Source organism: Cucumis sativus, chromosome 5 (genome assembly GCF_000004075.3).
Source record: "Cucumis sativus cultivar 9930 chromosome 5, Cucumber_9930_V3, whole genome shotgun sequence".
Classification (NCBI taxonomy): Eukaryota; Viridiplantae; Streptophyta; class Magnoliopsida; order Cucurbitales; family Cucurbitaceae; genus Cucumis; species Cucumis sativus.
The window spans coordinates 29,160,020-29,174,104 of NC_026659.2; the positions used below are offsets into that span (position 1 = coordinate 29,160,020).

A 14,085-nucleotide genomic window follows, 5' to 3' on the forward strand; every position below is an offset into this window, starting at 1 on the left:
ACAATCTCTAGTATTTACTCATTTGATGCTTTATCTCGAATACAAGTTAAAAACTTACAATTTCTTGATTTTTGGTCTTTAGGATGTTGTAGTTGCAAGTCTATTTGAGACTCGGTCTTCTGGAATTCAAGGAAAGTTTGATCTTCCAAGTCTTCAATCTTTTAGAAGATGATGATCTCGAAGTTGATAAGAACTTGCACGTACGTCTTAAGAGAACTTGCACGTACGTCTTGAGAGAACTTGCATCATACGTCTTAGTGTAAATGACCATAACAAGCAGGAAAAGTAAATGATCCTAAATACTGTAAGTATCATCGGGTCATTAGTCACCCTGTTGGAAACTGTTTCGTGTTAAAATAGTTGATTCTAAAGTTAGCTCGTGAAAAGAAGATCGAGCTGGATATTGATGAGTTGGCTAAGAAGAATCATGTTGCGGTCGAGATGACTTCAAGTGTTCCACCATCAACACAAATTTATGATCAAAGGAAAAGCTTAATTCAGTTTAGGACTTTTGAACCTACAGTTGTCCATTTCCAACAAAGGATCATGACGACACCATCCCAAAACAAAGAAGAGCATGTTGAAGATGATGACGAAGGATGAATAGTTGTGACTCATTGAAAAAAAAGACAACCAAATTTCATTCAAAAAGAGTCGTCATTCCGTCAAAAGCATGCAAAAGGACGCATTTCCCAAAAAAAGAAGGAAAAAATAAATAAGAAGATGTGGAAACCTAAGCTGTGAAAGGAAAAGACGAGGACTTCTATCGGCCTCGATGATCGATAACTTTGAGGGAATTCCTCCCAAAAAGCTTCATCGATGTTCATCCCAAGAAAATATTAGAAGTAATTGCATGTCATGTTGTCAGTATAACATAAGTCGACAATAATTATGTATCTTCTGAAAAAATTGAAAACTCAAATGAAATTAAGCAAAAGACTTCTGTCTTTGATTGTATCAAGCCTTCAACTACTCGATCTTCAATCTTTCAAAGATTGAGTATGGCCACGAAAGAAGAAGAAAGCCAATGTTCAACATCTACCTCCACTCAAACTTCAGCTTTCAAAAGGCTAAGTATCTCCATATCAAAGAAAGATCAACCTTCAACATCTGTTTTTGATCGACTAAATATGACAAACGATCAACATGAAAAAGAGATAAAAACTTTGAAGGTAAAATCACTTCATGAAGAAAACAATGGTGAGAAGATATGTAGTTGTGTCCTATCACGCATGAATAGGAAGTTATCTGTTGACATAAACACAAAAAAGATCCTTGATCGTGAAGCCAAAAATTATTATATTCACTAATTCTACAAATGAAGAAGGTGAACAAATTTTTTGATAAAAATATTTATTAAATGTGTAAAGCTCCTTATCGCAAGAGCCTAAACTGCATGATGCTCCTAGTCTACAAGAGCTTAAAAGGTGAATGACAAAAAAAAAAAAAAAAAACTCAATTGAATTACGTTATGACTTGATCTCTGTGTTATAAAAAGGGTACGTAAGCAACTTAAAGTTTACTTTGAGTTTAGTCGAACAGAAAAAATGTATTATGTTTCGTTGCGATGATGTTACCTCATTAGAGAATGAAATTCATGAAGAGTTACAACATAAAAGAAAGAGGGAAAAGTCAAATTAGCAAGCCCTAGCTTTTCTTTCAAGTGTTGTGGCTAAGAGTAGAGTATCTTCTTCTCTCACGTGTTGCAACAGTTGTCATCATCTGCATCTTCGACGTGTTGCAGTAGTTGTCCTCATCTTCATCTTCCCATGTGTTACACTCGAGAGGATCTTCATCTTCTCACATATGTTGCAGCCGAGAGAATTCATCTTCGTCTTCCTCGACTTATGGCAACTGAGAGGATTCATCTCCATATTCTTTGACGTGTTGTAGCAGCCGTCATCATCTGCATCTTCGACGTGTTACAGCAGCTGTCATTATCTTCATTTTCTCACAGGTGTTACAGTCGAGAGAATTCATATTCATTCTCACATATGTTGCATTCGAGAGGATTCATCTTCATCTTCTTCGATGTATTGCAGCCGAGAGGATTCATCTCCATCTTCGATGTGTCGCAACCGAGAGAATCATCAACAACATATTCATCTTTAATGTGTTGCAAAACAAGCAGTGGATGCCATGATAGAGTTGCATCGTCTATCATGTACAAACCCAAGAAGTCGCAGAAGTAGTGGGTGCCATGATAGAGTTGGATCGTCTATCATGTACAAACCTGAGAAGTCATGGCGTCATGATAGAGTTGCATCGTCTATCATGTACAAACACAGAAAGTCGAAGAAGTAGTGGGCGCCATGATAGAGTTGCATCGTCTACCATGTACAAACCTAAGAAGTAGCAGCAATAGTGGGAGTTGGATCGTCTATCATGTACAAACCCAAAAAGTCGAAGAAGCAGTGGGCGCCATAATAGAGTTACATCGTCTATCACGTACAAACCTAAGAAGCAGAAGTTGAATAAACAATGGGCGCCATGATATAGTTGCATCGTCTATCATGTACAAACCCAATAAGTCGCAGCAGCAGTGGACGCCATGATAGAGTTGGATCGTCTATCATGTACAAACCCTGATAGAGTTGGATCGTCTATCATGTACAAACCCAAAAAAGTTGAAGAAGCAGTGGACGTCATGATAAAGTTGGATCGTCTATCATATACAAACCCAAGAAGTAGCATAAGTAGTGGGCGCCATGATAGAGTTGCATCGTCTATCATGTACAAACTCAAGAAGTAGCAGCAGCAGTGGGCGCCATGATAGAGTTAGATCGTCTATCATGTACAAACCCAAAAAAGTCAAAGAAGCAGTGGACACCATGATAAAGTTACATCGTCTATCATGTACAAATCCAAGAAGCATAAGCCGAAGAAATAGTGGACGCTATGATAGAGTTGCATCGTCTATTATGTACAAACCCATGAAGCCAAGATGCTTGCATAGAGCCTTCAAGGAATGACCGGAAAAAAAAAGTCAAAGTGAAAGTCAGTTTAAAAAAATAAAAATAAAAAGGAAAAGAAAAATGAAAAAAGGAAAGAAAATACATATGAAAAAAATAGAGAGAAAATAATTTGAATTAAAAAAAAAATCTTTTCTTCGAGCTGCTACCATTAAAAAAAAAAATCGTGTCTTTCAAATGGTAAGTCATTCGAAAAACTTTGGCTACTTTTGAGGAGCCAAATAAAGTAACAATGATGAGGAAGAAAGAATGATTTTTGCTCCCAACTTTGTGCTATAAATTTTGTGCTCTATTTATAGGGTAAGAAATGTATCCATCTCCAACCTCTCCTCCTACTTCTAAATAAACCAACAAATCTTAGGAGTTGAGATTGAGTTAGAAGTTGGGATTGGGTCCTAATCTTTTTCTTTATCTAAAAAAAATTGGAATATTTGTAGGAGATTGAGATTTAATGACTGTGATTATATATATATAAAAGAAGGAAAAAAAAAGTAATAAAAAAGTGAAAGTCCACGACTTTAGTTGACAACTCTCGTGGACCTCATCTCGACTTTACCATAACCATTCAGTTTTTGTTAATACTTTGCTCATTTGACAATATTTTCTAAATTCACATTGCTTTTTTAAAAAAGTAGTTATGGTCAAAGTAAGATTTGTGTTTTGTCCACTCCAATCAAAGTTTAGGGTTCAGTGATTAATTATTAAATTAATTTATATTTTGAAATATTAAGTTAATAAATGAAAAAGGATGCAAGTTTTAAAATTGGGACCAACTGCCTTTGATATGGGTTAATGATATCATGGCAGCACAGACGATTGAATGATGTAATTCACCCTTTTTGCTTTTTCTTTCAATTCTTTTTTCCCTTTCTTCCACTAGAAAATCCTAGAATTACTTCGACTATGAAAAAGAGAATTATTCTAGTGATAATTGTCACTCATTTTTCATCTAACTCGACATTTTTAGTTTTGATTTTGATGCACACTACTACTAGAGGTTAGTATTATCTAATTTGAAATAAGCCAACAGTCACTTATCGACGATGTACAATTGCACAAGAGATAACTTTCCTCCCTTTGATGGAGTGTCCACGTGCTTCATTAGATAAAATAATTAAAGTTCATGTCTAATTTATAAATTAACTTTTTAAATTTTTAAATATGTTATACATAGCGTTAAAGATTTTATTAGACAATAGAGATTTAGAAACCTAATAGTCATTTAAAAGTTGAGACGGCCTATTTAGAAGTTTAAGGTTCTAACAGATACACTTGAAAGTTCATGAAGTAAAAATTATGCAATTGTCTATATATTCACACATAAAGTTCAAAATTGTTTGAACATATAGTTTCATCAAATTGCTCATTTAATAATATCTCATAATATGTTAATAAAACTATATTACAAACAACAACTAGGGTGTGACGAGTACTTGAAATTGAAAGCTTTCAAGTCCAATCCCATTTAGCTCGTGAGAAACTTTTTCCCCACAAGTGTCCCATTGCCTACATAATCAAGGTTTTGTTGTTTTTATTTGAGTCTTTGTAGGTTAATCTTATAGGAAAAAGAAACACCCCAATGACTTACATTAATCTTGAGAAGACTTCGCGTTGGTAAATTGAATCTTTACAAAACAGGAGGTGAACTAAAGATGAAAACATAATTGGATGAGTTAGAAAAATCAATAAAATTCAATATAGTGAAATCAAAAGCTTGAATGCCATGAAGTCTAATATTCAAAATCTAAATTCAACATATTGACTTAGGCATTTTCTTGCATTCTATGTAATTCGCTCGATCATAGCTATCCTATCCAAGAGAGATATTCATTTCTACCAAAAGAGTGTTAGTTCTTAGGTGATTAATTTTATATATATATATATAAATAAACATTCTAGAAGCATTTTGGATTGAAATTGTGCAAGTGCATCAAAATGGAGGAACATTTTGCTTATGAGAACTACTCTCCATGATGTGTGCCCTGTGCTCTAAGGTTGAGTTGCTCATCAGGTGAAAGCTCCACGACATTATTCTCCAACAATGTAGTGACACTTTACACATCAGGACATGCACACCCTTACACACAAGGCATATGCCATGACAAGGATGCTCAGAGCATAACTGCTCTCTCCAACAACGAAACAACACTTAACACCTTTTTTATAAATATTTGCCTCGATTTTTCGGGCAAAGAAAGATAATGGATTTGGGAGAAAATGCAGCCACCCACCATTTTTCTTTCATTCTTCACCTTGTAGCTTAGGATTTTATTTTCTTGCATGCTTGTGTGTTGGCTATCTCTCATAAGCATCTGATACCCTTTTAAAATCGATTCATAGCCTTGTCATGTTCACTTTTGAATGTCTAGTTATAGTCTCCTAACTAGCAATTAAGTTAATCTTGTGTTTTGTAGTTTAGCTATAACACATGTTTTAACTTTGTTCAAGGATAATTTAATTAACTAAGTTAGAGCTTTCCCACTTATCAATCACACAATGGAATCCTAAAGCTTTCCCTAATTAATCACACAATTTGATTAACTATGTTGAGAGTCTTATAAGATAGCTTTTCTCGAATCCAATAGAACTCAAAATGTATAGTTTAATTAGGGATTTGCTTAATCACTTTAATTAATAGTTAGGGCACTTGATTTGTTCATTTCTAATTATTTGTTCGCCACTATAGAGGCTAGTTAGGTCATGCCAACAAAGTCGTTGTGCAGACATAGATCAAATGCATGTTGAATTGACATAAATTGATGATCAATTAAAACTACATATGAACCTCTATTCCTCTCAAAACTTTGATCACTTGAATCCCAAGTTACATTTATCCTTGCACTTTACATTATTGCAATTATCTTTATTCATTTCAAAACCCTATGCTTACTGCATAACTAGAAAAACAGCTTAACAAAACATTACTAGTGCATTTCCCTACCAATCGACTTAGACTTTCCACTGCTACTACACCATCATAGTAATAGTATAGTTTAGTAGTTTATAAATTATTTCGGTTAGTTGAGGTTTAGAAACGACAATAAAATCTTTACATTATTAGGTCACGTTACTTATCTTAAGTTACTTTTGAGAGTGGAAACAGTTCGATAGATCAACCCATGAACTTTTAACATACTTTATATACTCCACATATTTCAAGTCACTAAAAAGGAAGATATACCTTTGTCAAGTTTGCACATTGTCAAGATTCCGTTTCATTTGAATGTGGTGTGGTTCATGAAGGGGTGTTTGAGGTACCGAGTTGAGCTATGAAGTCTAGAGAGTCAATATGTTGGAGTTAGAAAATATGTGTTTGAGACATAAAGTTGTCATGATGAAATTTACGAAAGAGAGAAAATGAAAATATGAAGTTTTTCAGTAAATGCACAAACTTAAAAAATGAACAATATTGAAGTTAATGGAGTTAAATTGTGTTATTTAAAACTGACTTATGAAGTCGATAGATCAACCACTTTGTTGTATGTATCATGAAGGCTTAAAACTAAAGGGGATGTAGCCTCTAGGCCTTTAGGTAATTGGGTCCGTCTTGGCGCGGGTTAGTGTGGCCAAGCCCTAACCTGTCTCTCTCAAGTGGTGATTTCTCCTACACTGACGCAGTGTAGTTTCACAAAGCGAAAAGAGAGAGAAACAAAAACAAAAAAAGTCTTCGCATAAAATAAGTCACTTCCCTTGAACCCAGAAAAAAAGGGCAAAAAGTAAAAGAAAACTCCTCTCGTCGAATTGATTTTTATTATAATTATTTATTCTTCTCTTTTCAATTGGATTTTTTTATCGGATTGGATTTTTAGATTTGGGTCACCGATTTTCCTGTTATTTCTTTTGAATTTGTCCGAATTCCAATCCCGATTGCCTCCCTCTTCTATTGTTGGGGACTTGGGGTTGTGTTTAATTCCAACAGTCGTTTGTGGATTTTGTTATTTGGAAGACTGCCACGCAGCGATGTTCCGATTTGAGCAGGAGAAGATCCGAAAACGAATTTGAAAATTTTCCATTTGGTTTCTTTGATCAGTTGAATTCGTTTCAGTGCCCTAGGGTCTGTTATGGCTGATGCTCTTTCTGTTATTCCTGCATTTGTGCTCCGTAACCTTTCTGATAAACTCTATGAGAAACGGAAGAACGCTGCTCTTGAGGTTTACTTCCCTACCCATTTCTTCGTTTTTTTTTTTTTTTTCATTTCTAGGGTTTTGATTGTATGTAATCTTCAAAGGGTTTGCATTGTGCTTTTAGGTTGAGGGAATTGTGAAGCAACTTGCTTCGGCTGGAGATCATGAGAAGATTACGGCGGTTATCAATCTGCTGACCAACGATTTCACCATGTCGCCTCAAGCGAATCATAGGAAGGTATGAGATTAATGCGACGGTGGATGCTTGTGATAGTTCAGGTTTTTCTGTTAGAGTTTGGATTTTGGGTGAAATCTTGATTTTCTGTTCATTATTTATTATGTATTTGGAAATTTCTTGAGTTTAAACTAGTAATTCCATTTTTAGGGAGGATTGATAGGGCTTGCTGCTGCAACTGTTGGCTTGTCTTCTGATGCGTCTCAACATCTTGAGGTTAGTATATTCTTAGGCGGTTACCTATTGTGTTTTATAGTTTAATTTGTCATGATCTCCAATGAACTATAGCCGTTGTATCCTATAACTAATTACATAGTCTATTTAAAATGTACTTGAAGAGTTTACTGGTTAGAAGATGGGTCTGTTATCCTAACTCTGCTGCTTGTTGCTTAAAACTATTGAACTATAGAGATTCTTTCTAGAAGGGCAAACAAAACTCAATTTGTTTTCTTCTCTCTCTTCAAATTAAGTAACTTTAAGGGTTTTTCTTAGTGTTGGTGCTTGTAATTGTTTTGATGCTATATAAATCAGAAATTTTCCATTTTCTGTGCTTATATTTGTTCTGCTTTCTTCCATTTTAGTGATGTTGTTATCTTATAGTTTTTTCTTCTAACATTATAAATGAACTTTACAGCAAATCGTACCTCCTGTGCTCAATTCTTTTTCTGATCAAGATAGCAGAGTGCGTTATTATGCATGTGAAGCTCTATACAACATTGCAAAGGTGAGAAGAATTGTTAGAGCTGTTAATGTATTTTTGGGGCTAAGCTGAATATGCACTTCTATTGCTGCAGGTTGTCAGAGGCGATTTTATAATTTTTTTTAACCAGATATTTGATGCCTTATGTAAGCTTTCGGCTGATTCAGATGCCAATGTACAAAGTGCTGCTCATCTCTTGGATCGTCTTGTGAAGGTACTCACTTACTCACCCCCTCTTGCCACAAGTTTAAAGAGAAGAGAAGGAAAGAATTCCATGTTTCAAGCGTTCTCTGGTTCACCATGGATTGAGAGGAACACCAAAGAAATCGGAATGTTTTGAGAATAAAGCAGATGCATATATCTTTGGATAACATATGGCCTCTTATTCAAATGCTACCTTTAAAGATTCGGTCTATTATATTTAGTGTACCTACCTGATCTAAATTGACTCAGCTTCTTAAAAGTTAGAACTTGAGAAAGATGTCTTGTTCCCTTGCTCTCTGTTTGGAATTCCTCGTCCTCCTTTTTTTCCCTTGAATATTAACAAACTACAATTTCTCTTGTTTTTAACTAACTTTATGGATTTAATGGAACAGGATATTGTTACTGAAAGTGATCAGTTTAGGTATGACATCATTTCTCAAACTGCTTGGTTTGACTCTGTTATTGAATGTTACATTTATGATGCATTGTTTTGAAATTGTATTGCAAGATGTATTAATTTATATTTCTTTTGGTGATTTTCTCTCTTCAGCATCGAAGAGTTTATTCCATTGCTGAGGGAGCGTATGAATGTCCTAAATCCCTATGTCCGTCAGTTTTTGGTTGGATGGATCACTGTACTGGATAGCGTGCCAGATATTGATATGTTGGGCTTTCTTCCTGATTTTCTTGATGGTGAATATTTGTGTTAACTGACATTTCTTTTAATATATACTTTGTTCTCCTCTTTTTATTGAATGTGGAGTCGAAGGTGTGAAGAGCTATATTTCTATAGTTTTTTGCTGCTAAATGTTTATGATACTTACATACCCATGATAAATCTCAGGTTTGTTTAATATGTTGAGTGATTCAAGTCATGAAATCCGGCAGCAAGCTGATTCTGCTCTTTCGGAGTTTCTTCAAGAGATAAAAAATTCTCCAGTAAGATTGCTTAGCTAACATTGGCTCACTGAGCGCCCGTAACCAGATTAACCTCCAATGGTTGCACTTTATTTATTTATTTAATAATTAATTGGGAACAAAAACCATTTTCATTGTTAAGTCTAATTGTAGTTCATCTTGTAAGCTCTTTAGCTCTAGGTGTTACTGCTCCTCTTTTGTATTTTTCTGATTTTGATGAGGAGTTTTGGTTTCTTATATAAAAGGAAAATTAATTTCCCATTTCTACTGTTGATAATTACAACTTGTTTGGACAACAAACAAAATCAGAAAAATAGACGTGCAACCATGCAAATGCAAAAATAGATAATAGTTATCTATTCTTTTTTACCTTTTCTTCCTTGCATGTGCAAAATTTATTTGTTCATTTAATAATTTTCTGACTCGAGCAGTGTACTCTTGAAGTCTGTAGATTATGGCCGGATGGCTGAGATTCTGGTCCAGAGGGCTTCTTCTCCCGACGAATTTACTCGCTTAACGGCTATTACATGGGTACTTTGGACTTTAGCATTCATCATTTGTTATTATAACTTCTCTAAGATTATTAAAACTTGACTATGTTGAACTGTTTTAGAGGTCCTTCCTAGATCTACTGAAAATCAACAGATATTTCTATTGTGCATTATCTTTACAAATTTATTGTTTTCTTATATTTGCAGATTAACGAGTTTGTAAAACTTGGTGGAGATCAACTAGTACCTTATTATGCTGATATTCTGGGAGCAATTCTACCTTCCATAGCTGATAAAGAAGAGAAGATTAGAGTGGTAGGATTTATCTTCCTCCTTTCTTTTGTCCCTTGTGTCATGAACACTATGCACTTTATTTTTTTTTGGATAAGAAATACCAGCACTTAGTTTAATTCTATACTTTAAGCTTTTATGTCTTTTCCACCATCAATTATGTTTCCTATATTATGGATGGTTTTCATTATCTTTGACATAATATTATTGTTGAGGAATATGAGAGATGTGTCGTATAGGACTCATCACCAACACTAAATTTATGAATTTTTCTTATTAGAAAAAGGTACGAATTTGTATGAAAATTTTCTTGCAGAAACTCTCTTTTCTTTATTTATTTTTATTTTAAAATTTAATATAGAAACAAATGGTTTCATCAAGTTGAAAATCAAAGATTACTAGAGCATGCGAAGCCCAAAAAGAAACATAAAACTTCATCAATGACCAGACATTACTTGGGTCCCTCTCCATACTTCTACAAGCTTTATTATTTCTTTGCCTCAAAGATCACATAATAGAGCACACACCCTGCAAACCATAAAAAGTGACCATTCTCTGTAAAAGACGGATGTAAGAGGAAATTCCCAATTGAGTCTCTATCAAGCTCTTTGACAAGTGATTGGTTGATTAATTCTAAATATGATAGCAACTTTATAAGGCAAGGGTATTATTTAAACTCATATGGTGTACAGAATTGTGTTTAAATGAGACAAGGGTCAATGTTCACATAGAACTAGTAGTAATATATGATAGAACCACTGATTGGTATTCATATTATAAAATTGCAATTTGGTGTTAGACAAGGTTCATTAATGGTTATTTACTTAGAGAAAGGCTTTCTTCTCCAAAAGAGGATGGATCGCCTGGTTGAATGGTACCCCTAGTTATATACCTCTATTAAGAATTCTAGTTTTGTTTAGTTAGAGTATTGAGAGTGATTAAGAATTTATTGTGGGAAGGGCTCGAGGTTGATGATGGGGGGAGGGTCTCATTTGGTTGTGGGAGGTGGTGGTCAGGTTGTTGGAGTTGGGCAGTCTAGGGATTGGGAGATTGAGATTATGTAACAAGGCTCTGCTGGCTAAACGGTTGTGGTGGGGAGGGTCTCATTTTGGATGTGGGAGGTGGTCAAGCTGTTAGAGTTGGGCAGTGTAGGGATTGGGAGATTGAGGTTATGTAACAAGGTTCTATTCGCTAATTGGGTTCTCGGTAGCGACTTCAATGTCTTTAGATGGTCTTTTGAGAAATCCAGCGGTAGGCTTCAATGAACGAGTATGAAAGCATTTAACTACTTCATTGAATTGATTGACCTCCTAGACATCCCCTTGCAAAATGGTCTGTAGTCTGTACACTTGGTCTAGTTATAGACACTACCTGGTGTCTACACTCATTGATAGATTTTTGATTACGGAAAGCACTCAACAAAAGTTTGCTTGTGCCTCATCAAAGAGACTGGAAAGACCAATTTCTGATCATTACACTATTATTCTCTCCATTTGGATGGACAAATGGGGCCTTACACCTTTCCGTTTTGAAAATATGTGGCTGATGCACAAAGATTTCAATAGTATTGTTGATTATTGGTGGAAGAACATCCCGTTGCATGGGAGACTTGGGCGCAATGTGATTGTCAAATTAAAAGGACTTAAAGAGGTGCTCAAACTATAGTCCTCCACAGTTTCGTTTGCTATTAAAATAGGATCCAAGATTTGGCGCTCTTCCAGAAAGCCACATTGTAATGGATCAGTAATACTTGGCATTACTTTCTTTAATCTTTCTGCGAGAACCTTTGCAAACAAATTATAAATTAATGTTGAAACTGATCCAGCAGAGAACGTGAAATTGACCTTCCTTCTCTTGACCATGTGAATTTACCGATCTTATATTTAGGTCTCCCTTTGGGAGGCTACCCTCGACAAAAGATGTTCTGGCAACCTGTCATTGATCGAATTCACAAGAAATTAGATAGATGGAAAAGATACAACGTCTCTACTTCTAGAGGTGGAAGACATACCTTGTGCAACTCAGTTTTGGTTAGTCTTCCCACATACTACCTATCTTTATTTTCAATTCCTGAAAATGTGGCTGCCTCATTAGAGAAAATCATGCGGAATTTTTTGGGAAGGTCATGCTGGCAGCAAAATCAACCACTTTGTTAAGTGGAACAAGGTTTCATCTCCTTTAAAAGATGGAGGTCTCGGCCTAGGAGGAATTAAAATCCATAACTCTGCTTTGCTTGCTAAATGGGGTTGGAGATACTCGAAAGAAGAGTCAGCTCTTTGGAGGAAAATAGTTAGAAGCATCCGTGGTAAGGAGGTTTTTGATTGGTTCACCAAAGAGAAGTCCGGTAACAGCCTAAGAAGCCCTTGGGTCAGCATTGCTAGAGTTTGGAGGTTGGTTGACTCCCTTGCCTCCTTTAATCTTGGTAACGGTCTTAGAATTGGCTTTTGGACAGACCCTTGGGTTGGTAACACCCCCCTCAAGGAGCAGTTCTCTAGTCTCTTAAGAATTGCTCTTTTGCCCTCCGGTTCAGTAGCATCACACTGGGACCATGATATTTCATATTGGTATTTAGCCTTTAGAAGAAGCTTGAAAGATGAAGAAATTGTAGAATTTCAATCACTTCTATCCCTCCTTTCAACAGAAAAAGTGGTTACTTTCGACGATTTTCAATCATGGTCCATTAACTCCCATGGACGGTTTTCCGTTAAGTCTCTTTCATCTCACCTAAAAACAGCGTATCCGATGGATAGACGGCTTTTTTCAGCAATCTGGAAATCAGGCAGTCCTAGGAGAATTAACATATTGATCTGGATTATGATCTTCGGGTTCCTTAATAGTTCAAAAATTTTGCAAAAGAAATCCCCCAATAAATGTCTTTCTCCTTCCATATGTCCTCTTTGCTTGAAGGCTAGTGAGACCCTTCATCACATTTTCTTGATCAGTCCCATCTCTTCTTTTGGCTGGGAAAGGATTTTCTCCATGTTCAAATTAGTTTGGACTTTCGATCTCTCTCTAAGCGCAAATGTGGTTCAGCTGCTGTTGGGTCTGATTTTACCCCAAAAATCTCGCATCATTTGGGTAAATTTGTTAAAAACTTTACTATCAGAGTTATGGTTTGAACGAAATCAAGGTATCTTCCATGATAAAGCAAGGCAAAGGGCAGAAATTGTTCGTGCAGTAGATCTTAATGCTGCAGCTTGGTGTTCATTAAAAAAGGAGTTCGCTAATTATTCTATTCAAGATATTTACCTCAACTGGAATGCTTTTCTTAATCAAGCCTAGCCGTTGCTGGTTCATTTTCTCCGTTGCAGTTTTTTTTTTTACCGAAGTTTTGAAGATTTGAAGGCTTGATCTTGTTTATTTTTATTTTGAGATTGTATTGTATTATTTTTTGGGATTCTTTCTGAATTTTCTGTTCATTGTTTTACCGTTTTTTTTGGTCCCTTGTAATAGGCTGATTGTTATTAGGTTGCTGTTCTGTTGGTTTTTGTGTTGCTTTGATGTTTTCTTTCTTGGGATATGATGATTGGTGCTATGGAGGTGTGAACCTAGTTGGGATGTCCGGGTGCGCCTCCTGATCCTATAGTTTCTCCCTTTCTCCCTTTCTCCCTTTCTTTTTCTTCTTTATGGCTCTCTTTTTATAAATCTCTTGTACTTAGAGTTCTTAATAAAGAAGTTTTTGTCTCCGTTTCAAAAAAAAGTTACGTTATTCAGTGCTCGATAATCAACACAGAAACGCCAACTTCCATCCTTCTTTCGAACTAACAAAATAGGGCTGGAGTATGGGTTGTTATTTGGACGGATGACCTCTGATGATAACATCTCATCTACTAATTTTTCCGTCTCACCCTTTTGTTGAAAAGCATACCTATAAGGCCTTACATTCACTGGGCCAGTCCCTTGTTTTAAGTGTACATGATGTTCAATACTCCTTGGTGGCAATTGTTCAGGCCAATTAAAAACATCTTTGAACTTCTTTAAAACAACAGACATGGATTCCTCCATGCTCTTCCATCTCTTCCATCTCTTCCATCTCTTCCCCGTCCGTAGAAGATCCTTCCCACTCCATGGGACGACACTCCACTAGAAAACCGTGATTGGACCTGTCGCAAGTCTTCATCATATTCCTCAAGCTCACTCGAGTTTTAGT

General features: G+C 35.7%; 1 protein-coding gene across 1 annotated transcript in view; it reads left to right on the top strand.

Moving 5' to 3' along the window:
• The first annotated feature begins 6,567 nt into the window (after nucleotides 1-6,567).
• LOC101214803 (protein VAC14 homolog) overlaps nucleotides 6,568-14,085 on the top strand; it is a 28,057-nt gene continuing 20,539 nt past the window's right edge. The window contains exons 1-10 of the mRNA XM_004142327.3: nucleotides 6,568-7,123; nucleotides 7,221-7,334; nucleotides 7,482-7,547; nucleotides 7,966-8,055; nucleotides 8,126-8,245; nucleotides 8,628-8,656; nucleotides 8,786-8,928; nucleotides 9,080-9,174; nucleotides 9,598-9,684; nucleotides 9,852-9,959. Of these exons, the coding sequence (XP_004142375.1) occupies nucleotides 7,034-7,123; nucleotides 7,221-7,334; nucleotides 7,482-7,547; nucleotides 7,966-8,055; nucleotides 8,126-8,245; nucleotides 8,628-8,656; nucleotides 8,786-8,928; nucleotides 9,080-9,174; nucleotides 9,598-9,684; nucleotides 9,852-9,959 (942 nt within the window). The 5' untranslated portion in view covers nucleotides 6,568-7,033. The remainder of the gene's footprint in view (nucleotides 7,124-7,220; nucleotides 7,335-7,481; nucleotides 7,548-7,965; nucleotides 8,056-8,125; nucleotides 8,246-8,627; nucleotides 8,657-8,785; nucleotides 8,929-9,079; nucleotides 9,175-9,597; nucleotides 9,685-9,851; nucleotides 9,960-14,085) is intronic.